This window comes from Heterodontus francisci, chromosome 1 (genome assembly GCF_036365525.1).
Source record: "Heterodontus francisci isolate sHetFra1 chromosome 1, sHetFra1.hap1, whole genome shotgun sequence".
Taxonomy (NCBI): Eukaryota; Metazoa; Chordata; class Chondrichthyes; order Heterodontiformes; family Heterodontidae; genus Heterodontus; species Heterodontus francisci.
The window spans coordinates 59,841,548-59,866,054 of record NC_090371.1 but is presented as its reverse complement, the minus strand read 5'-3'; the positions used below and the strand labels follow the sequence as shown (position 1 = coordinate 59,866,054).

At 43.1% G+C, this 24,507-nt stretch overlaps 1 protein-coding gene across 2 annotated transcripts in view; it reads right to left on the bottom strand.

Annotated features, from left to right (window-relative positions):
• Positions 1-5,569: 5,569 nt before the first annotated feature.
• Positions 5,570-24,507, bottom strand: part of malt1 (MALT paracaspase 1) — a 121,112-nt gene continuing 102,174 nt past the window's right edge. Inside the window, exons 15-16 of one of the 2 annotated variants that reach the window (XM_068031074.1) lie at positions 18,894-19,019; positions 5,570-11,231 (exon numbers count right to left, since the gene is read on the bottom strand). In XM_068031074.1, the coding sequence (XP_067887175.1) occupies positions 10,728-11,231; positions 18,894-19,019 (630 nt within the window). In that variant the 3' untranslated portion in view covers positions 5,570-10,727. Of the gene's footprint in view, positions 11,232-17,215; positions 17,654-18,893; positions 19,020-24,507 lie in introns of those variants that run through there. The other variant, XM_068031082.1, reaches the window with a different exon arrangement.

The window sequence follows — 24,507 nt, the reverse complement described above, 5'->3', positions numbered from 1 at the left end:
AGGCAGAATAATAATTAATATAAATCATGTTCAATACTTTCTCCTCGATTAGTTTTGATCACTTAAGGAGGTTGGAGAGGAAGTTTCCAGACTGATTTTCTTCCTAAATTGGGCTCAGGTGTTTTTTTCACCTGATTTTTGCCTCTCACATTAAAATTAATTCTCAGGGTATCAGCATGCCAGTGTTTATTGCCCATCTGTAGCAGCCAATGAAAAGGTAATGATGAGCCATGTGGTCAAGATACTCCCACAATGGTGCTCGGTAGGGAGTTCCAGGATTTTCACCTAGCGACGATGAATGAACAGCAATATATGTTTAAATCAGGATGGTGTGTGACTTGGAGGGGAACTTGGAAATGATGATGTTCCCAAGCACCAGCTGCCCTTGTCATCCCAGGTGGTAGAGGTAACGGCTTTGGAATGTGCTGCTGAAGAAGCCTTAGTGAGTTGCCACAGTGCATCCTGTAGCTGGTACATCCTGTAGACATGATACACTGATGGTAGAAGGAGTGAATGCTTAAGCTGGTGGATGGGGTGCTAATCAACTGGACTGCTTTGTCCTGGATGATGTTGAGCTTCATGTAATCCATCACACTCCTGACTTGCCCCCCCCCCCCTCCCAATAGCTGGTGGAGAGTCTTCGGGGAGTCAAGAGGTGAGTCACACTGGGGTTGGGGGCTTGGTGGGGGGGGGGGGGTGGTGGAACGGGGGGAGAGCGGGACAATGGGTCAAGGAGATTGGGGCTTAGGCCGGGGAGTAAGAGGGAGTGACTGTCAGAGAGATTAGGGCTTGGGCATAAGGCCCATCATTTGCTGCAGAGGCAGGAGTAGCAGCTGAAGCAATATGGTGAGCAGGATTGGCAGTGAGAGAGCAGAGAGGAGTAGCAAGTTCAGGATATAGTTAAACTCTGGGACTTTATTCTGTATAAATAGTTAAAGATTGTTTCCACTGGTGGGCGAATGAGGAACAAGGGGATAAAGACCAAGGAACCTCTTTGGAAGAACCAAGAGGAAAGGGAGAAGGAGGTTCTTGAACTGAGGGTTATTAGACGGAGCGATGATACACCACACGTGGCTACCCAGGTAGAGACTAGAATATCAGTAAAAGGGAATAAAATAAATATTTGAAAAGGTGGAATAGAAAAGAATTGAGCGGAATGGGGTTACAGGAGGGAATGCTACACTGCACCAGATGGCCTCCACATGTACTGTAATTGCTATCATTCTCTGAAAACTCTTCTTTAGTGAGTCCAAGCCCAGGGACATTCCAAAAATGATAAAAGAACCTCTTAATTTTAGATGTCATTACATATTGTGTTTTAAAAATTGTTAAATCTATAACCATATTTTTATAAATATATCACAACTAGCAGTAGTACCAGTAAATTCTTGTTGATGTCAGTGTTGAGCTATTGGAAGTTAGATTAGATTAGATTAGATTAGAGATACAGCACTGAAACAGGCCCTTCGGCCCACCGAGTCTGTGCCGAACATCAACCACCCATTTATACTAATCCTACATTCCTACCAAACATCCCCACCTGTCCCTATATTTCCCTACCACCTACCTATACTAGTGACAATTTATAATGGCCAATTTACCTATCAACCTGCAAGTCTTTTGGCTTGTGGGAGGAAACCGGAGCACCCGGAGAAAACCCACGCAGACACAGGGAGAACTTGCAAACTCCACACAGGCAGTACCCGGAATCGAACCCGGGTCCCTGGAACTGTGAGGCTGTGGTGCTAACCACTGCGCCGCCCTTATTCACAACGTTACTGCATTATTAATCTGCAGTTAATATGTCACCAGAATTTACATCATTATATAGTGTTCATCACCAAGAGTTGGCTTGGTGGTATTACCATTGGCCAAGCTGTCTGAGTCCTAAAGGTCATAAGCTGGCAGAAGGTAGTGAGTGAACCAACACAAAGGAATAACCTACTTGACCTCATTCTCACCAATCTATATCATGGCTGGGATATCACAGTGAGGTGGCGGCCCTGCACACTGGCTGAAAAGCCAGGGAAGAGCCTGTCTCCACCGAGCCTGGAAGCCACACTGCTATTTCTCGTGGCTCAGGCTCGCTGAGGCAGGAAGACCCACCTCCAAGAGCTACCAGCCAATCAGAGGGCCAGCAGCTCTTCAGTCCAGCAGTGCCACTGGCCACTGCTGGGACTGCACCCAACAAGAAGATGAACATCGCCCTTCAAAGAGGTAAGTGGGGGTTGAGCCTCGCCAGGGACAATCGGCTGGGCCCTGGAGAGGGGGGGTGTTGTGTGTGGATCAGAGAGCAGGGCAGGGCAGGTAGTTTTAGCAGGGGCAACCAGTGCCACTGGGGAGACCCTCCTTGGGTCACAGGGGGCCTAATCAGGAGGGCACACCCCCCACTCCTAGCTTGCAAAGAGGCTGCTAGGTATACTGTGCAGCCTCCTCAGGTGGTGAAGTGGCCATCCTGTGGCATCGGGAAGAAGCCCTTAAGTAGCCATTAATTGGCCACTTAAGGGCCTCAATTGGCCTAAGGGTGGGGCCACTTGTCACCTCGCCCGCTGCTGGTGAAATAGTAGTGGGGGCGGGTAGGCGACGGGCACAGCACCCCTGCCTCCCACTCAATTTTATGGCCCACCTGCCTCCCGGGGGCCGTAAAATTCCAGCTTATCTTACAGCTACATTTTCCCACAACAACAACAAGAGTAACCACCACGTAATCCTTGTTGAGACCAAGTTCCAGCTTCACATGGAGGGCACCCAGCAGCATGTAATGTGGCATTACCAAAGTGTTAGGTGGGATAGAAAACAGATCAAGCAGCTCAAAATGGGGCATTCATGAGCAACTGTGGGCCATCAGCAGCAGAAGAATTGCATTTCACCACAATCTGTAAACTCACAGCCGGGCAATACTTCTCACTCCTTCACCATCATCAAGCCAGATGACCAACCCCAGTTCTATAAGGGGTGTAGAACAGCATGCAAGCAGCAACATTAGGTGACCGTGAAAATAAGATGCCATCCTAATGAAGCTGCAACACAGGGCAGGGTGCATGCTAAACAGTTGAGGCTCCATACTATAGACAGAGCTAAGAAATGCCCCAACCAACAGATCAGGTCAAAAATCTGTAGTCCTGGCACATCCAATGATGGTGGGCAATTAACCAACTAACAGGAGTTGGAAGCTCCGTGAACATCCCCATTCTCAATGATGCCAGATATAAAATTTGAGACATGATGTGTCCAGTGTAGCATGCTTGCAAGGAAAAAGATGAATTTGGACCTCTGCTTCCCAAAACTCTTCACCACTGGGGTTTTCCTTGTGTCATTTCTGGGTATGTTGGAGACTAATTAATGGAGATTCGTTGCTGTGATTAGTCAACAACTCCGTTATCACTGTATCATATGACTACCAGGATGGTGGAAGGTGAACCCTATGAACCTTGGTATTTTTTCGTGTACCCATTCTTATGTTCCTATGAAAGCAGTTTCACGCTTCCTGATCATGATGGAGGACGGGACTGGTTCATGACTCAAGAATGTTTGGATATTTCATGCACCTACCCTGCCATTCACTTATTAACTTCTCAAGGACCAATACACCAATTCCCAAACACAGCTGGCCTACCATGTCCTCTTTTCTTTTTAACTTTCTTTTTACCTTTACTTTTGTCTCTTTCTTCTCTGTTAATTCACTCTCTCTATTTCTATCTGTATCTGAGTTGACACTAATTCACCCTATTTCCTTCTCCATCATTTGTTCTATATCTTAATCCATGCTTTTTTTTCATTAAGGGAGTGATGTTCATGAGATCTCGAATGCAGCACTGACATCACTTCACGGTTTCAGCAATTTGCGGTGAGATAAGAAGTCCAATTAGCATCACTCGTGTAAGATACGCCTTAGCAGTGATTTCTGGCCCATTGTTAGAGTCATAACATGGTTAAGGAATGCAAAATTACAACTATGTAGAAAAGATTTCAAAATACCGACATAAATTTGCACATTTTCAACCATTTTGATGAAGCTAATAAATATTAGTCGCAGTATCGCTTCTAGTACGGCAAGTCATTTGTTCCTCTATTGGGTATGTGACAATAATGCAGCTTGTACATTTTTACAAAATACGTCACAATGCAACGTGCAAAAAAGGAACTATTTGATTAGTGCAGCGGGAACAATGTGCAGACCCATTGAGAAACGGAAACAACAAGAGTTAGCATTTTCTTTCTTTTGCCCCTCCTCTCCTGAAGATGCTGACTCGTAGTTCCATGAGTACTGGCTCCCCATCAGTACTTTACCCAAGTGGCCATTTTACATCAAAAAACTTACATAGTGAGCATCAACAGCATAGTTGATTGTGGAGAGTATCACAACAATATACTCTAAACAGAGTGCAGCTGATCCTCACTTACATACACACTTTTGGACAATGGTTCACAATCAATAAACATAAATAACAGGAGCAGGAGTAAACCATACGGCCCCTCGAGCCTGCTCCACCATTCAATATGATCATGGCTGATCTTAGGCTTCAACTCCACTTTCCTGCCTGCTCTCAATCTCCCTTACTTCCCCGAGAGACCAAAAATCTGTCTATCTTAGCCTTAAATATATTCAATTCTGGCACATCCACAACCCTCTGGGGAGACAATCCCAAAGAGTCACAACCCTTTGAGTGAAGAAATTTCTCCTCATCTCAGTCCCAATGATCAGCCCCTGATCATTCCCATCGCCACCGAAATCAAGTCTGGGCAGCAAGGCCTGTGAATCGCCAATTGAGGCCTTAAGTGGGCAATTAATGTCTAATTAAGATCCTCATCCCACTGCCACTACAATTAGCTGAGCGGCGGACGGGCCTGTCACCGCACAGGAAGCACAGCAAGAAAAACCATGCGGGTTGCTTGCCGGCTCTGGGGGGTGCAGGAGATGGCCCCTCGTTAAAAGCACTTAGTGGATGAATGAGGGACCCAGCATCGGAGGTGTGGGGCCGCTGAGAACACCCCCCTGTCCTTGCTGCCGACCTCCCTCCACCTCCCTCCCCTGCGAGCCCCACCCTGCGAGGCCCCTCCTGCCTTGATCTACCTGTGGCCTGGGTCCAGCACTGCTCCTGGGCCTCAGGCTGATTGCTCCACGGGTAGTAGCCGCCACTTTTGCAGTGGCGCTGCTCATTTAAAGAGCTGCCAGCCTCTGATTGGCCGGCAGCTCTCAGAGGGCAAGACATCTGTCGCTGGAGTTCTTGATCCCATGAAAGGCCCCCAGGTGTCCTAACTGGTACTTAATTCGGCAGGCCTGCCACAGGAGTGGCGGCGCAGGGCTCTTGCAGGTGTTTTTGCCAGAGCTCAAGACCCCCATCGCCCAGATAAAATCCCAGCCCTCGTGTTAGCATTTGTAATGTGATATTGAGAATTTAAACACGAGAATACAGTATACTTCATATGAAATGGAATAGCAGATTTACTGTAATCCTGTTACTCACGAATAGTCAAATTTTAATGAGCAAATAATTTAATAGCAATTCAGCCAAGATGTGCTGCATTTCATTATTAAAAAATATAAATGCAAAATTTTTCTTTCTGTCAATTGAAACACGACTGAGCCAGTTGCATCAATTTAAAGCTTCAGCGTGCATGGTTTATAAAATATTTCAATGCAAAAAATATAAACTCCGTGAAGATTCAGTGTCAATGATTCCTGTAGGCTTATAGAATACAGCTCGCTGTATGCTCGCATTCCTATTGAGGAAGTCCTCATCATGGAAACTCTACCAATACTGTGTCTGTTTTGGCACCAAAAGGTGTGTTATAAATTGCTACTACAGTCCTGATCAAGTAATCGTTTTACAAAGTCAAAAGGCAATACCAGAAATAACAGGAAGTAGCAGTCTCAAGAAAGTTCCACTACATTTTCCTGACAAGTCTCATTGCTAGATTCCAGTATTTGATCAACTTTCAGCTTTCAAAATTATCAGTGCATTATCTTGAAATGTTGCAGTGAAGTACTCCAATGCCTCACAGTTCGAAAACACCAGAGAAAATTTAGAGAAAGTGCAAAGTATCTCCCATGTACCGCTTTGAATAATGTCACAGAAATATACTGTGGCCCATGGTGGAGAGGGTTGCTACCACTTTCAGATAGCATGAAAAATATTAGATTATTATTTCTTTCAAATCAAAACAGTAATTTTTAATAGTAATATGGAAAATTGAGTACAACTCCAAGTTTTGATCATAACTATGATTTCTTTGGGGAACAGGACAAGAGATAGAAAGAGAAATATGAATCTTGGAAATTTTATATTAACTATAAGGAAGGTAAATAAGAGTTAAATTATTTGACCCATAACAAAGAACCAAGAACAAAGGACAGTACAGCACAGGAACAGGCCATTCGGCCCTCCAAGCCTGCGCCGATCTTGATGCCTGTCTAAATACTTCCGGGGACTGTATCCCTCTATTCCCATCCTATTCATGTATTTGTCAAGATGCCTCTTAAACGTCGCTATCGTACCTGCTTCCACCACCTCTCCCGGCAGCAAGTTCCAGGCACTCACCACCCTCTCTGTAAAGAACTTGCCTCGCACATCCCCTCTAAACTTTGCCCCTCTCACCTTAAACCTATGTCCCCTAGTAACTGACTCTTCCACCCTGGGAAAAAGCTTCTGACTATCCACTCTGTCCATGCCGCTCATAACTTTGTAAACCTCTATCATGTCGCCCCTCCACCTCCGTCGTTCCAGTGAAAACAATCTGACTTTCTCCAACCTCTCCTCATAGCTAATGCCCTCCAGACCAGGCAACATCCTGGTAAACCTCTTCTGCACCCTCTCCAAAGCCTCCACGTCCTTCTGGTAGTGTGGCAACCAGAATTGCACGCAATATTCTAAGTGTGGCCTAACTAAAGTTCTGTACAGTTCTGTAAATGAAGTTCTTTATGGCAATTAGTTGTAAATGTCTTTAAATGTTCGCTGTGACCCAAGCAGCAACAAGTCATGGCCAGTGCCACAAGTCAAAACTAGAGCCTTAAGCAAACAAACCTTACTGATACTGATCAGCATTGCAACAGAAAAAGGAAGCCTCTAAAACACGTGTGAAGAACATGATCAGATATTATAATGTTTTTCCTCTATATAACTCTGGGAATTTTGCAGCAGATGTTAGTAAATAATGTTATTAACAAAATGTCAGTCCTTGAGTCAGCAGTTGATTTTGGGAGGACTATTTTTGTGTATGATAACTTTATAAAAAGTACACAGGTGCCTTTGCATACATTATTGAATATCTTGATATAGAAGAAATGCAATAAATGTTACTAGAAAGGCCCATTAACATGAGTGATAACATAATTTACTGTGCATGCTATTAGTGTACAAATGCTCAATGTGAATAGTAGAGCATTACTTGGTTTGCTATTTTAATGCAGGCATTAATCATTTTATTGTAAACAAGTTTAAATTCCCATTAAAATAGCAAAGAAAAGCCACGAGTACATTTGTATGGTGTGCTGCCTACAGAAATTTCTAACCTTACATTCTTCTGTATAACGCAATGCACAAAACAGCTTTTACGCATTAAATACAGCAGCTTTAACATTTAATAATTCTGGCTTACTCCATTAGCTTTAGTCTCAAACTTATATTACAACTGTTTAGGTTCAATATTCATGAACAATGATTATGGAGTCCATCTGTAACTCTATCTCTCTGGCAGGAGAGAAGGTCACCACAAATCACGATATCACTTCTTCACGCAGAACATGGCAAATATGTGGAATAACCAGATGTTGGAAGCAGAGGTCATGGTAAATTTCAAGAGAGTAATGCTTATATTATTGGCAGACCCTTCTCTACTTCTCTTTTTAATCCAATTATGTGGGGATGAAACTGGTCTACCCCAGTGTAAAATGGGCTCGTAGCAAATCGGCAGCTGATTTTCACTGCGCCCAATCTTCTTTCCACTGGTCATTATCACATTGCTGTTTGTGGAACTTTGCTGTGTGCAAGTCGACTGCCACATTCCTTACCTGACAACAGTAACGACACTTCAAAAGTACCTTATTGTCTGCAAAGCGCTTTGGCATGCCCTAGGGTCACAAAAGGTGCTATATAAATGCAGATCCTTCTTTTATTTCTTTTGTAGTTCACAGACCTATAGTTCAAATTTTTTTTGAGACTTGTTTCCTAGTTTCACTGTCGCTTTTACTTGGTTTGAAATTTAAAAATCTTGGCAATATTCTCCAAGTCAACAGAAAATTAAAACTGGTACAGTGCATAACAGGCTGCAGATTCACTACAAGCCTGTTTCACACGGCTGGCATAGACTAATTTTGTTTCCATGGTGTCCGACCTAGGTCTTGACCCATTTATTGAATGGCATGTAAGATAAAGTGAAGTAGGTATTTCTAACCTTTGGGACGAGCCCAATGAATAGACATAATCTTTTCTGGTCCTCTAGAGTACTATATTCTAAAAGGGAGAGGAACATATCTGGAGGGAGGAAAAAGTAAGGGAGTTTGGTTCAGAATGTCTAATAATACATCATGTGAAAACATGATTTCCAGGAACTTACTCATCTTAGGATGTCAGAGAGGTATTTGCAGAGTTTTCCCTCTAATTGGCTCCAGGCCTTTGTTTATTTTGTCTCCCCTGGGAGTTAGTAATTACCAACTCTTGGGGAAGATTGGGTTGTCTAACTGATAGGGTGGGCATTAATTAGCATGAGCTCGCATCCACTCATGGAGAGACAGAGGGGGCAAGGCTATAGCGAGATCAAAATCATTAATTTAAAAAAAATTCTCACTCTCTTTCCACTTGCTGCCTGGTCTGGACCTGAACCTTGAAACAGTCCGAGCTTGCACTGGAGCCTCCTATGTTAATCAGGGTTCTGTACTGCAAACAAAACCCCAATGCCATTTCAATCAGTAAACCTGTGACACCATCCCCATCCACTGACAGTGCATAACTGGAGGTCACTGGCTGCTTTTTTTGGCACATTTTCTGGGGCCAGGGAAAGCACAATTGCTTTTTTTAGACCTCTGCAAAATATGCCCCCAACTGTTGTGTCATGTTCTATTGTTCCTCCCCAACACCACTGATTGGTCTGGCCCTTTCCTTTAAGGGATCTATGGTTAGCTCCGTCGGTGGCTCTTCAAATTCCACCACAGCACCCCCATCTCCAATCCGACAAGCTGCCTATCATCACTTGTCTAGTGCTGGAAGCTCACTGCTTTCATATATGACCTGACCATGTAAATGGTTTGGACCTCTGAATAGCTACAACGGGCCTATCTAATATGTGCTCATCAAAACTACCTTCAGAGGCTTCTTAAAAATCTTTCCCACAGAATCTATATTTAGGAACAATAAATACTTGATTTATTACTGCCAATCTGTTGTAAAGGGTCCAGTTGTTTCATAAAATGAAGCTCAATTGGTTTGGGAAAGGCACTGGATTATTGAAATGTTTTAGTTCTAAAGTATAGTGATCCTGAATTTGTACGAGGGTTATCATGATCTCCCACTATAACTCTGGTGCAAATCCTAGGAGGGCCTAGTACTATCAGAAGGGGCAGGAAGAAGTTAACTTATCATGACCATCAGCCATGATAAAAACAGAAAATGCTGGAAACACTCAGCAGGTCTGGCAGTATATGCAGATAGAGAAACAGCAAAAACATTTCAGATTGGTGACCGTCTGGTTACACTTGTTTGTGGAGTATACGCAGCAAGATTATAAATGGTTTATAAAGAACAAGCTTACAGTTTCACTACAGAGAGTTCACAAAGGAAATCTTCCTCACAATGGGTCTCCAGCTCCATCTTTATATTTGATAATAAAACCACACTTCCACTAAGGACTTCCACTATTATCCCTACAATTCTGGAAGCCCGAACAATGATTTCCATTCTAGTTCTAAAATAAATGTTGGAATTAGTTTTAGGGGAGCTGAAAGCGATTAATGATTGTGAGTGGTTGGAGAGTAAAGAGCACTGTGGCCTCATTGGGTTGAAATCAAGATTAACCTGTTTTAACACCTTCTTTCCAAGGATCTCAAAACTGTGGAACTTCTTACTCCCACTGTTTTCTCTTCCTCCTTTAATATACAAGTTTTTAAAATACAACTTTGGAATTTCCTCATCACTACTTCCTGAATTACTCTAGCTTTTGCTACAGTTCTTTTGGCCCTTGTGGATTTCTGCACTAGAGATATGGCCCCTCACCTAAGCTTTCCAATAAGTTATGATTGGTATATGATTGTACGCTGATAATATTGAATGTATGCTGTACACAGCAGAGAAAACAATTAACGTACAGCCGTTGACAACACAATGGTTAATTCCCATCATAATGTTATGAATTACTATCTTTGCTGTATGCCTGACTCACATTAAGGAATGTGCCTGGGGAGGGATGATAAATGGCCGAGGCTGCCCAATCTTTTGAAAAAATACCCTGCCTAATCTATGCAGTTGCTCGGCCTACGTTTGGCTGCATCAACTAAGGCGGCTCATTAACTTTTTAAAACTCTCCTATATGTCCCTAGCAACCCTGGATGCTTGGCATTCCTTGTGCCCAGTGTTACTAGTGTGCAAATGATGAGAAATACATTGGATGGTGTATTCCTATCATCAGTGTGTCATTCGTGTGGATATATTCTACATTTTATTACTTCCAGCAGGGAGCCAGCAATGCTCCAGTGGAAAATCTTTGTCAGTATATTCAGAATAATTATATGTGCATTAATGTTCAGTGAACTGAAGGCAGTTAGTGAAATCAGACTGCAGATCATTGATATCATTCTCAACAGGAACATTGATCTCCCTTACATTGCGACTACAGAAGTGAGGTCTTTGACCCCAGTCTGACATGTGTGTATATGTGGTGTATTTACAGTTGTCAGAAGGAATGGAGCAGCCCATTGCACCCATCATGGCTGAATTTGGGTTGTAGACCCCGAGGTGAGAGTTATCTTGATAATGTTGGTTATGATGATGATGGTAATGCTCAAATTCTGGACTGTAAGCCATACTTCGCACTGGACTGTGAGATGGGCTATGGACTGGGCTGTGTGATGGACTGTGAGGCATAGGACAGGTTACAAGGCAGCTGTTCCTCCTGATGGTGCGGTGGATATCCAGCTTTGCGATGAGAGGTTTACCTACGTCTACCTCCTTGGCCTCTTCTACAGGTTCATCGAGTCCTTGGTACTGATACCGAAGGCAGGCAGTGAACACCAGCCGTTCCTACGGCAGAAAAAACATCAATTGAGGTCTTTTTTTCCCCCTCACTTTATTTCAAGAAACTAAACAGTAAAACAAATACAAGTTGAAGCAGGAAACTGTATAACATTCAAAAATTAACAGACCAGTAAAAAAAAAACTTTTAACATTTATTACAAAACAGCTGTACATTAATTTTTATACTGGTGTATATTTTCAACATGGCATTTATCGTAAGGTATTCTGGTAGCTTAATTGTGCCTATTCGTACAGTAATTTAAAATGTTACAGGTTCAAGGTGCACATGGAAGGGTTTATCAGAGACAGACATAAACACCAGGGACTTCTCTGGGGCTTCTCCCACTTTCTTGCTGTAATTTGGGCAGAAGATTGGCTGAAATTCCATTTACATGTGTTATGTAAACTTACTAATGTTACAAAATAATGAGTACAGGCCTCCCGAAATAATTATGTGAATAGGATATTATGCCATTTTACAAAATGGGCAATGTATTCAAATGAAGTATTATAAACTTGTGCCATATTTTTGAACTTGCAAAAGGAGACTATAGATTGTAGTTGTTACAGTTTGAATGAGGATACTGCTGGCAGAAAAACAAATATTTACATTATAATTATGTATAAAAATATAAAAAAATGAACATCCAATAAAAAATGAACATCTGCATTCAAAGGGGGTCACTTGACTTTGTGCGATGGTGTAAAATGGGTGATAGCGAATCAGCAGCCCATTTTACATCTCCTGATTTTTATTTACATTGACTTCAAACAAAGCACAAAAGAGAAAAAATAAATTGAGATGCCTGAAATGCACTCACTTGAATAACATTATGCACTTTCCATGACCTCCAGTGGACCTATTACCTAGCAACTCTGGGATGCTCTTTTCATATAGGCATGATTATTGTCTTATCTCCCGCATGTCAGAATGGTAGGAAATAGCACGCAAGATAAGCACACCCACAAATTAATATTTGAATGAAGCGGCCACCATTTGAGACAGGCATTCTCACCATCCCAAGTCCTCTCCACTACAGGAAACTGTACCATGGTGAAAGTTGACTGAATGAATATAGAGGCCAGAAGGTCACTCAGCCCCTGAAGCCTGTTTCATCATTCAATTAGATTGTGGCTGATCTGTACCTCAACTCCATTGCCCATTTCTGCTCTATACCTCTTGATACCCTTATCTACCAGTGAATTGTAGCTCCACTTGGGTGAGAATGGTGACCATTTGCTAGTCCAGTTGCCTGACTGATGCTGCAATACTAAGCAGTGCAAAATCCTGTCCCATATCGTGGTTTATCGGAGAAATTTTATGCCCAGGTTTATTTAGGGCAGTTGAAACAATCAATGGGCTGTAGGTTTCCATCCACTGACTCCTCTAGCACACATGCGTTCACTGCCCTTTGAGATTGTAGCATAAGTAACATTTATATCTTGAACCCACATAATTGCTTCTAGCTGTTTGTGACTAAGCTGCAGCTACCGGAAAAGCTAGGCTTCAAATTTTGTGGGTCCAAAATTCTAGGTGTGCCACCAGGTCAGCAGAAATTCTCCTCAGCACCTGATCTAAAGCCTGCAACATGCCTGAGAGGCCCAGAATGTCCCAACATGGGCAAAAGGCGTATGTGGGAGTATGTGTGAAAGCTGACTCTAGGCTCAGTAAGCTCCTGAGTTTTAGTTAACTGCGGTGGTTTGCCCTCCATCCAGTATTTGCAATCAATCCAGACTGTTTACTAAAGCCATCTGCCACAGCTGGGATGAAGTCAGTCAACTGTTCCTCAGGGCATTGAATGGAGAATCATATTGGAGTGTTTCTTATGTTAGTTAATATTATTCTCAGTGGTTGAGGAGACCCCATTCTAGGGACCTCCATGAAGTTAAAGCTTTTTCTTCGACAATATGGGGTAAATTTCCAACTACACATTGCTGGCAGAGACCTTGCTCACAAGTAGTGCACATTAATTTTGATGGTTATAAAATCATGTACAACTCAATCGGATTGAGCGAGGGCAGAAGACAAGGTTGAGAATTTTAGAAGTTGATACAGTTGGAAAAACTAGAAAATTAGGGAGTGATTTACACAACTGCTGGACATCCATCTCACACCTCAAAAACGGACAGCCAGCAGTTGAAAATCTAGAGAGATGGGAGGGAGACACAAAGGCCCTCCTGATGCAACTTTCAAATGCACCCAACCTCCCAATTGGCTCTGGGTGGAACCATCTGATTCCCTGCCCTTCCACAACAGGCAAGGTGCAGCGATGCCTACACCTCGCCAGCAGCATTTTGAACCTGAAAATGGCTGCAGAATTCTGAATAACTGGAATTCCATTAAGAACAATGGAGAAATCAAGCCTTGAAGTGTTGTAGCTGCAGTTGAGGCTTTGTGGTTGTGGTCATTATTTAAAGATGCAGTTGAGCAATTATTTGAAGATGAAAATAAGTGATCTCGGGAACCGACCAAATATGGGGTTTTTGTAGCTCAGGTCAGGGTCAAGTAGGATACCGAGGCCACACACCTTCGGGTTCATTCTTAGGAAGCAAACAGAGGAGAAATTAAATCGACCTGTTAAGCACAAAGTTTCTAGCGGGAACCAAAGGGGGGCTTTGCTCATGATGTGGCGGTGGTGGCCCTTGTGCTGGTAAGTAAGCAGTTCTTGGGAAGGCAGGTTTAAATCTAATATGGCTCTAGCAAAGCAAGAAACTGGAAGAATTTTACGCTTCGCCTTGCCAATCACATATTGGTTACGTGGACATGCTTCTAGCAATCGATCCTGCGTGAAGAGCTGCTGTTAAGGATTATAGAGATAGTCACCATTTGTGGCACCTCGTTGCGTGCAAATTTCATTACATTGCAAGTGATCATACTCCAAAGAGTATAGTGAAATGCTTTATCATGCACTGAGATTGTGAAAAGCAGGATATAAATTGAAATTAATTCTTCTTCCTTTAATTATGGACTGAGATGATCAAATACCCCATGGGCATCAATAGTTTTTGTGCATCTAGGAGCAGAGTTTATTGTTTGCATAGTTTAGATATCAGGATGGATTCATTCTCTGGAGTTTTACTTGATAATCTTTGCAAATTAGGGAGTATTTACCATAGAAATTTGTCTCAGCAATTGATTAGATGGGATGGAGTTTGTGGTAGGATAAATTGTACCAGTGTTGTGATATGAACAGGATTGGTTGAGTCATGTTTTCTTATGAACTTATAAGAGCATTTTTTGGTCAATTCTCAGGATATGGGCATCAGTGTAATTGCCCATCTCATGTTGCCCTTGAGAAGGTAGTGAAGGGCTTTCTTTAACCGCTGCAGTCCATGTGGTGAAGGTACTTCCACAATATAGCTAGGGAGTGGCAAGATTTTGGCCCAGCAAGGATGAAGGAAGAGCGATACATATCCAAGTTAGGATGCTGTGTAACTTGTAGGGGAACTTGGAAGTGATGGTATCCACATGCATCTGCTGCTCTTGTCCTACTAGGTGGTAGAGGTCATGGATTTGGGCAGTGCCAAAGAGGCCTTGTTGAATTCCTGCAATAGATCCTGTAGAAAGTATACACTATAGTCATGGTACACTGGTGGTAAAGGGTGTGAATGTTCAAGCTGTTGGATGGGGAGCTGAATGAGCAGATTGTTTTGTTCTGGAAATGTCGAGCTTTTTGTTGCAGCTGCACTCATCCAGCTAACTGGACAGTAGGAACAAAGGCACAGGAGTAGGTCATTTAGCCCTTTAAACCTGTTCCACCATTCAATGAGCTCATGCAACCTAGCTCTACATGTCCCTTAATACCTTTGGTTAACACAAATCTACCAATCTCAGATTTAAAATTAACAATTGATCAAGCATCAATTGTTGTTTGCAGAAGAGAATTCCAAACATCTACAGTCTTTGTGTGTAGAGGTGTTTGGTCATTTCACTTCTGAACGGTCTGGCTCCAATTTTTCAACTCTGCCCCCTAGTCCTAGAACTCCCCAACCAGGAGAAATAGTTTCTTTCTATCTAGCCTATCTGTTTCCCTTAATATCTTGAAAACTTCGATCAAATCACTGCTTAATTTTCTAAATTCCAGGGATTACAACCCTAGTTTGTGTAATCTGTCCTCGTAATTTAAAACTCGGAGTCCAGCTATCATTCCAGTAAACCTACGCTGCACTCCCTCCAAGGCCACTATATGCTTCCTAAGGTGTGGTGCCCAGAACTGCCCTGATCTAACTAGGGCTTGTTTCGCTCTATTCCATCACATTCCTGACTTGTGCCTTGTAGGTAGTGGAGAGGTTTTGAGAAGTCAGGAGGTGAGCCATTTGGCATAAAATACTCAGCCTCGGGCATGCTCTAGTAGTCATGGCATTTATGTGGATGGTTCAGTTGAGTTTCTGATCAACCTGAGCTGTTGAGGTGAAGGATTTGGCCATTGAATATCAAAAGAGGTGATTAGCTCCTTGTTGTCGATGGTCATTGTTTGCCATTTGTGTGATGTTTGGATGTTGTCCAGTTCTTGCCACATGCTGGTACGAACTGTTTCATTATCTGAGGAAATGTGAATGGAGCTGAAAACTGTGCAATGATTAGCCAACAGCCCCACTTCTGACCTTATAATGTAGGAAAGGTCATTGATAAGGCAGCTGAAGATAGTTTGGCCAAGAATGCTGCCCTGAGGCACTCCTGCAGCGATGTCCTTGGCTGATATGATTGGCATCCAAGAATCACAACAATTTTTTTTTGGTTCCATCACTAAGACCACTTATTTCTACCTGTGTAACATCACCTAACTCCACCTCTCCTCAGCCCATCTGCTGCTGAAACCTTCATTCACGCCTTTGTTACCTCTAGACTTGAGTATTCCAATGCACTCCTGGTCGGTCTCCCACATTCTACCCTCCATAAATATGAAGTCATTCCAAAGCTCTGCTCCCTGTGTCCTTATTCACACCAAGTCCCATTTGCCCATCAACCTTGTGCTTGCTGATCTATATTGGCTCCTGGTCAGTGCTTCAATTTTAAAATTCTCATTCTTGTTTTCAAATCCCTCCATGGCCTCACTCCTCCATATCTGTGTAACTTTCTGCATCCCATAACCCTCTGCGCTCCTCCAATTCTGGCCTCTTGAGTATCCTCAATTTAAGTTGCTCCACCATTGGTTGCCGTGTCTTCAGCTGCCTAGGCCATAAGCTCTGAAATTCCTTTCTTATACTTCTCTACCTCTCTTTCTTCCTTTAAGACACTCCTTAAAACCTACCTCCTTGATACAGTTTTTGGTCATCTGCCCTAATATCGCCTTATGTGACTTGGGGCTGGATTTTACATTGGGCAGACGGGAGCTGGCCACCGACGTAAAAGTCGGTGGCGAACCCGCTTCACAGTTCCGCATTTTTCGGGTCCCCGGGCTTTAATTGTTCTGAAGAGGGACTTCAACCTTCTTGAGGGAGGAAGTCCTGCCTATTGAGGTGCCAGCCAATCATCGGCCCAGTAGCTCTTAGTGGTGGTCACTGCTGGGACTGCAGTCCAGCCAAGGACATGGAGCCAGCAGTCCAGGTAAGTTGGGGTTTGCTTCGCTGGGCTAATTGGTTGTGCCCCGGTGAGGCAAGGATGGTCATTTGGGGGAAAGGGGGGGGGGTGGCGCCTCGGGTCCTGGGGGTTGTTGGGGAAGCGGGGGTGGTCCTCGATCGGGCAACCTGTGCCCGCTTGTCCGCACCCACCCCCCCCACCCCCAGTGTGCTGAGAGGCTGCCTAATTTCACTGACTGGTCTGGGGCGGGCGGCCCGTTTCTTGACCAACCCCCCCCCCCCCAGCCCACATAACGTGGGGCAGAGGCGCGAACAGGTCGGGAAGGCCTCCCAAAGCCTCCTGCTTAATTTTACGTCACCCCCTGTCACCCCCCAACCGTGCCACCACCCCCCCTCCCCCTCGCCACAATCCGGCTCTCTGGGGTGGCGTAAAATTCTGGCCTTGGTGTCCAATTTTGTTTTATAACACTCCTGTGAAGCCTCTTGGGACGTTTTGGTACATTAAAGGAGCTATATAAATACAAGTTATTGTTATTGTTTCTCCTCCTCCTCCAGGTATGACTCCAGCCACACGGTCGAATGCTGTTACTCCCACCTCACCTCTGGAATTCATCTCATTTCCATATTTGAAGCTGCAATGAGATTTGGAGCTGAGTGGATCCTGGTGGAATGTAAACTAAGCATTGGTGGGCAGGTTATTGATGAGTGCTGTTTGACAGCACTTTGCTGATGATTGAGAGTAGGTTGATAATTGGCCGGGTTAGATTTGTCTTCTTTTCAGACAGCACACACCTGGGTAATTTTCCACATTCTCATGTAGATGTATAATTGGAGCAACAAGTACAAAGGCTAAATGTAACCTCTTCGTCAGAGTAGAAAGGTTAATAGATTTTAACCGTAAATGTAACCTAGGAAAACAGCAGGGGAAAAAACTTTGGCAAAAGAATGACATGCACAGCTACATGATACAAGATCTCTGATACAAGATCTATAAAAGGAAATGTCAGCTTTTATTTTTGTTTACACTTGGTTGATGAAACATTTACAAATACTGAAAAATGTTGTTACAGAATGAGTGGAACTTTGTTTTTGCAATATTTTAGTTTCATATGTCTCTCTGAGCCCTAGTTCAAAGCATGTTTTTAGTGATGTAGCCAGCAGCCTTTCATCATGGATAACACACCATGAATGAGAAAACTAAACAGGTGCATAGTAAGCATGCCTCTGTTTCTTCTCTTGGCATGTCTGAATACAAATTAAGGAGTGATGGCATATTAAGAAGTGCTCTGTTTTTTTCTGAAGTACTGACTACTTAGATAGTTCACTCACTGCCTTTAGTAATATAAAGCTGGAACTCCTCTCCCAAAAAGTTGTGGATGTTGTGTCAATTGAAACTTTCAAGACTGGGTTAAATAGATTTTTGTTGGGTAAGATATCAAGAGTAATAGAGCAAAGGCAGTTAAATGGACTTGAGATGCAGATCACTTAAGGTCTGATTGAATGGTGAAATAAACTTGAGGGACTTGGCTGGTGGATGGACACAGAACCTGACTGGCTCTGGAATCCCTGTGCTTGCTGACCTACATTTGTTCCCAGTCTGGTAATGCCTCAAATTTAAAGTTTTCATCCCTGCATTCGAATGCCTCTATGGCCTCGCCCTTCCTTAACTCTGTAACCTCCTCCAGCCCTACAAACCTCCAAGATCTCTGCACACCTTCATTTCTCCTCCTTTAAGATGCTGCTTAAAACCTACCTCACCTGTCCTAATATCTCTTTATGTGGCTTGGTGTCACATTTTGTCTAATAACACTCTGTGAAGCACCTTAGGCTGTTTAACTAAGTTACAGGTGCTATATAAATGCAAGTTGTTGTTGAGTTGCTTCTTTCTAACGCTTCATAGAGAATTCCATTAGGATGCTAACTGGTGAAAATAATGTTGCTGAGGGAAAAGAATTATAACAATTGGCACAAAGGTCCATGAGAACCCAAGTATCAATAATATCATCACAGCGTAAAGTGGGCTAGCAAACTGACTTTAAATTAAGAGCAGTACACCATACCAGATTGGTTTTAAATAGCGTGGAATGAGAGTTAGACATCATCTATTGCAATGGTTTAACATCTGCATTCGAAATATGAACCTCTTACCTTCAGGTTCTGTAAGGCGCTCAGTCTAGTGTATAGACACTGCTCTGGTAAATCCTTAGACAGTAGGTAGCTGCCTGTTTCTTCTGGTGTTCCTTTGTTTGTCTTTTTAGGATCTATGTCTAGGTCCTGTTCTCAAAACAAAAAAATCATAAATAGAAATAGTTTGTGGTTTCACATGCTGAAAATCAATGCACTCATATGGTTACGGGGTTATCTGATGAGGAAAGGTTGGGCCTATACCCATTCATGCTTAGAAGAATGAGAGGTGATCTTATTGAAATCTATAAGATGCTGAGGGGACTTGACAAGGTTGATGCTGAAAGAATGTTTCCCCTTGTGGGCGGCACAGTGGCGCAGTGGGTAGCACCGCAGCCTCACAGCTCCAGCGACCCGGGTTCAATTCTGGGTACTGCCTGTGTGGAGTTTGCAGGTTCTCCCTGTGTCTGCGTGGGTTTCCTCCGGGTGCTCCAGTTTCCTCCCAAATGCCAAAAGACTTGCAGGGTGATAGGTTAATTGACCATTATAAATTGCCCCTAGTATAGGTAGGTGGTAGGGATGTGTTAGGAATATGGAATTAGTGTAGGGTTAGTATAAATGGGTGGTTGATGGTCGGCACAGACTCGGTGGGCCGAAGGGCCTGTTTCAGTGCTGTATCTCTAAAAACTAAACTAAAACTTATGGGAGAGACTAGAACTAGGGGACACAGTTTAAAAATAAGGGGTCTCCCATTTAAGAGAGAGATGAAAATTTTTTTTCTCTCAGAGGGTTGTTAGTCTGTGGAATTCTCTTCCCCAGAGAGCAATGGAGGCAGGGTCACAGAATAGTTTTAAGGCTGAGCTACATAGATTATTGATTGACATGAGTGAAAGGTTATAGCAGGTAGACAGGAAAGTAGAGTTGAGGCCAGAATCAGATCAGCCATGATCTTACCAAATGGCGGAGCAGGTTTGAGGGACCGAATGGCTGCCTCCTGCTCCTAATTCGTATGTCTGTATGTTCATAGGTTACACTCATTCAGTTTTAGGTGCAGCAATATTGCTTCAAAAATAAAAAAAGAGGTGTAATGAAAACATTACTTTATCTGTCTAAAGACTGAATGTGGTCTCTAATGTGGCTGTCTATTACTATTATCATTAAGAAATAAAGGAAAAGATCACATTTTCTACTGTGTAGTGCATTACACATAAAACACTGAAAAGCCGAAAGTGAAACTTGAGAGTGGCATTGTCAAATACAGTGAAAATCTGAGAGTAACATACGGTTGGGTATGATGAAATTGTGATTTTAAAAAAACATACACAAGGCGCGATCAGATCACGCTCGGCCTGATTATTAAAAAGTACTGCTAAAACTGCATTTCTGCTTTGTAACAGATTTCACCTGATTTTCTCCAGAACATCTAAAAATCCCTTCATTTAAATTGTTACAGAACTCAAAATTTTTTTGCATCAAAGGCAATTCAACAGATTATTCACAGACTGTTTAAGCTGCACTCTTTTGCTGGTTACAGAATCAGTCTCATTGTTCCCCAAACTTTCAGCAAGCCATGGATATCCTTTTGAAAGACTGCTCACATGGAGGTGATGGGTGGGTGTTGAGGGAAATGACTTCTTCTGTACAGTATGCACATTTACAAAGAATGTGTTTGTGATTTTGCTACAGAACACACAAAAGAAATCATCTCCCAACATTCTGACAGTGGTCTCATAAATAATCTATAAAAATTAGAATGATTTGTTCTAATTTATAAGGTTTTATTCAATGATCCTGCGCTCCCAGCTGAATGTTTCACTCAAGGATACCGTGCAACAGGTCATCAGTTCTATTGTATTGTAGCCTCATCTCCATAAGTGCTCCCATCAAGCAAGTCTTCCTGCTGAGAGTGCAGTAATGCTGAAGTTACCCTACAGTGAAATGTCCTAGAGATGCATCTGATTACATGATTAGCCTTATTCATAATAGTTTCATTTAGACAGAATGGGCACCAACGCAATTTTCTGCCTACTGAAATTAATGAGCAATCATGCAGAGGGCATTGACTTCTGCGTGCAAATTCCTAATATTCACTCATGTTGTATGAAGCCCTGTGCCTGGAAGATTATGTCATAAAATCTATCCCGATATCCACTGGATAATCAGTTTAACTTGAGGAAGAGATGCTTCAGTTGTATAATGCCTTGGTCAGACTCCATCGATAGTACCATGTTTTGTTTTGCACACCGCACCTCAAGATATACTGACCTCGGGAGGGGTTACAGTGCAGATTCACCAGAATTATACTGGGGGTTTAACAGTTAAATTATGAGGAGGTTTCATAATCTTGGTTTGTATTCCCAAGAAGATTGAGGGGTGATCTAATTGAGGTGTTTGAAATGCCATAGGGATTCGATGGGGTAGATACAGAGAAACTATTTCCTCTGGTGGGAGAATGCAGAACAAGGGGGCACAACCTTAAAACTAGAGCTGGGCCATTTAAAAGAGGAATCACAAAACACTTTTTCCACACAAATTGTAGCAGAGGTTTGGACCTCACTCTATGGGGGGAATTTTATGCTCTACCCCGTGGCAGGTTTGGAGGCAGGGAGAGCATAAAATCGGGTGGGATGGTGGCACGGGGGTTCCTGCCACCACCGCACCTCGGCTGAAATTCACAGGCCTTCCTGCCTCGCCACCAATTGAAGCCTTTAATTGGGTAATTAACCCCCAATTAAGGGCCTCTTCCTGCCGCAGCTGCAATTACCCATGCCACACGGGAAGCATGGCACGAAAAACCATACAGGCTGCTTCCTTGCTCCAGGGGTGAGGGTGAGGGGGTCCCTCGTTCAGGTACTAACTGCCTTTGAACCCATGAGGGCCAACCCCCCACTCCACTTTGAACCCACCCCACGAGACCCCTCCCGCCCTGACTTACCTGAGACCTGGGTCCAGTGATGATCCGTGGCCTCCAGGATGGTCACTTCCTGTAGCAGCCATGCCCCTGCAGTGGCACTGCAGCTTCTGGCCTGATTGTCCGGCAGCTCTCCAAGGGTGGGACTTCCGGCGACGGGGTCCTAAATCCTATGGAAGGCCCGCCACTGTCCACTTAAATGCCTGATTGGCACTAAATTCAGCGGGCCTTCCAGATTTTTGTTTGGCAAGGTTACCAAGGAATTAGGAGCAAAGGTGGATAAATGGAGTTGAGGATCAGCCATGACCTAATTAAATGACGGAATAGATTCAAAGGACTTAATGGTTTACTCCTGCTCCTATTTGGTCAGCAATAGCATTATCTTTGGCAATTTAAAAAATTTTCAGGATAAAGTGTGACATTTTGCACAGCGATAAATCGTTTGCCTAACTTATTACATGGAATTAAATTGATGTACAACACAGAGACAGGCCATTTTGCCCAACTGGTCCATGTTTATGTTCTGCATAAGCCTCCTCCCACTCCACTCCACCTCGAACTCGATTAGCATAACATTTTATTCCTTTCCCCCTCATATGCTTACCTAGCTTCCCCTTAAATACATCTACGCGATTCATCTCAACTAGTCCTTCTGATAGCAAGTTCCACAATTTTAACCATATTTCAATAAAAGCAAAATACTGCGGATGCTGGAAGAAGGGTCACTGACCTGAAATGTTAACTCTGCTTCTCTCTCCACAGATGCTGCCAGACCTGCTGAGTATTTCCAGCATTTCTTGTTTTTATTTCTAATCATATTTCTTCTGAATTCCCTGTTGAATTTATTAGTGACTATCTTATATTTATGACCACTAGTTTTGGTCTCCCTCAAGAGCAACATCTGCCCTACACCTACCCTTTCAGAATCTTAAAGACCTCAACCAGGTCACCCCCTCAGCCTAAAGGGCTGCTCAGGTCAGGGAAAAAAAACCCAACCCGAACCCAACAGAATCACATCGGACCCGACCCCGACCCAGCCCAAGTCCCTCCATTTTTTCCCACGCCCAACCCGACCCGAGCCCATCCCCGACCCGACCACCGGAATGTTCCTTTTACCTATCTTGCAACTTCCAATCTGCAGGAAGCGGCAGCATGAGCGTGATGACGTCATAGAGACGCTCACAAGCTCACTGCGCAGACTCAGAGTTTCCCTCCTTGACATCCCGGACTCCCAGGCCAGGTATGTTTTCTACTTTTAACACTTATCAGCAATACTTACTTTGTGTGTCCGACCCGGACCCAGCCCGACCCGGACCCGGCCCGACCCAGCCCGAGCCCGAAAACCGGACCCGGAAGAGCGACCCAACCTGACCCAAACCCGACACATATTGTCGGGTCCCGTCAGGTTCGGACCGGGTAGCAGGCCTTTACCTCAGCCTTCAGTTTTCTAGATAGAACCCCAGCCTATTCAATTTTTCCTGATAGGTATAACATCTCAGCTCTTATAAACTTTCTCCAGTGCCTCTGTCATTTTTATAATATTAAGAGCAGAACTGCGCACACTACTCCAAGTATGATGGCTTTTGTATTCTTGAGATAAGCATCAATAACATGTTACATAGTGCTAGTGAACATTGCTCCCACTACAGATGTTTGGTTAACTACCTGATTGATCTAATTTTTCAGAATACTGGAACAACATTTTCAGTTCTCCATCCTCAGGCAGAGCTCCTAAATATTTAACCAAACCCTCCACAATTTCTTCAGTAATTCCCATTCTCTCAACAGCATACATGGCCAACATATATTTCCCTCTGAACTGTACTTCAATGTACAGTACAATGAAATGCTAATTATTCATTTTCCCATCACAGACATATACAGTAACATTTTCACCATTACATCGATATGAAATTCATCAGATGTAACATTAATGTATTGGTATTAGCCATGTAAATGGTCTGAGTAAGTGGCATCCTGCCCTCAATGGGCTATATTTTCTGACTGATGCTGTTCTTATAAGGACATTTTTTAACACAACTGCACTGAATCACATTGATGAGTCTGGTTTTATAAAAGGGTAAATGATTGTGACAAAAAAAATTTTGCAGAGGAATTTAGTACAAGTGCAATGTCGGTCATAAAATATACCTTAACTGGACCACTGGCAGGGATATATTATGACTTATGTAAAATGATTTCATCCACTTATTTCAACCTTGAATGAATCTGTACTTTTAGCAATAAAACAGTTGAGCAGTTCTCAACTTTCTCCCAAAAATGTGAAAGGCTTTCAATTTTCTAAACCATATATATTCTGAACTATTTTGTTGTTTACCTCTTCACGAACTTTTCAATATTTGATTTCCCATTCGGTGTGTTTGGCAAAACTGTGTTTTTTATATTATAGATGCCTGGTGTATATTCAAAAAGATATTCCACAGACCTTACTTTCATTTGAATTTTGTTTTATTTTCTGTATTTTACTTTTTTTCCCATCTTCTCCACCCTGAACTTCAACTGAAAAGATGGGCAGGTGGACAGATGATTTTATATTGTGGACAATGTACCACTCTGTGACCAGCTGGTGTGGCAATTCTGAACAGAACTGGGCTCATTGCCAAATCCTGCTAGCTAGGCACGCCAGCTCTGCTCTGCACTTCGCCTGAGGATTCAGTTGAGATTGACAACTCATCATCTGGAGGGACTCCGAATGTAACAGACCCA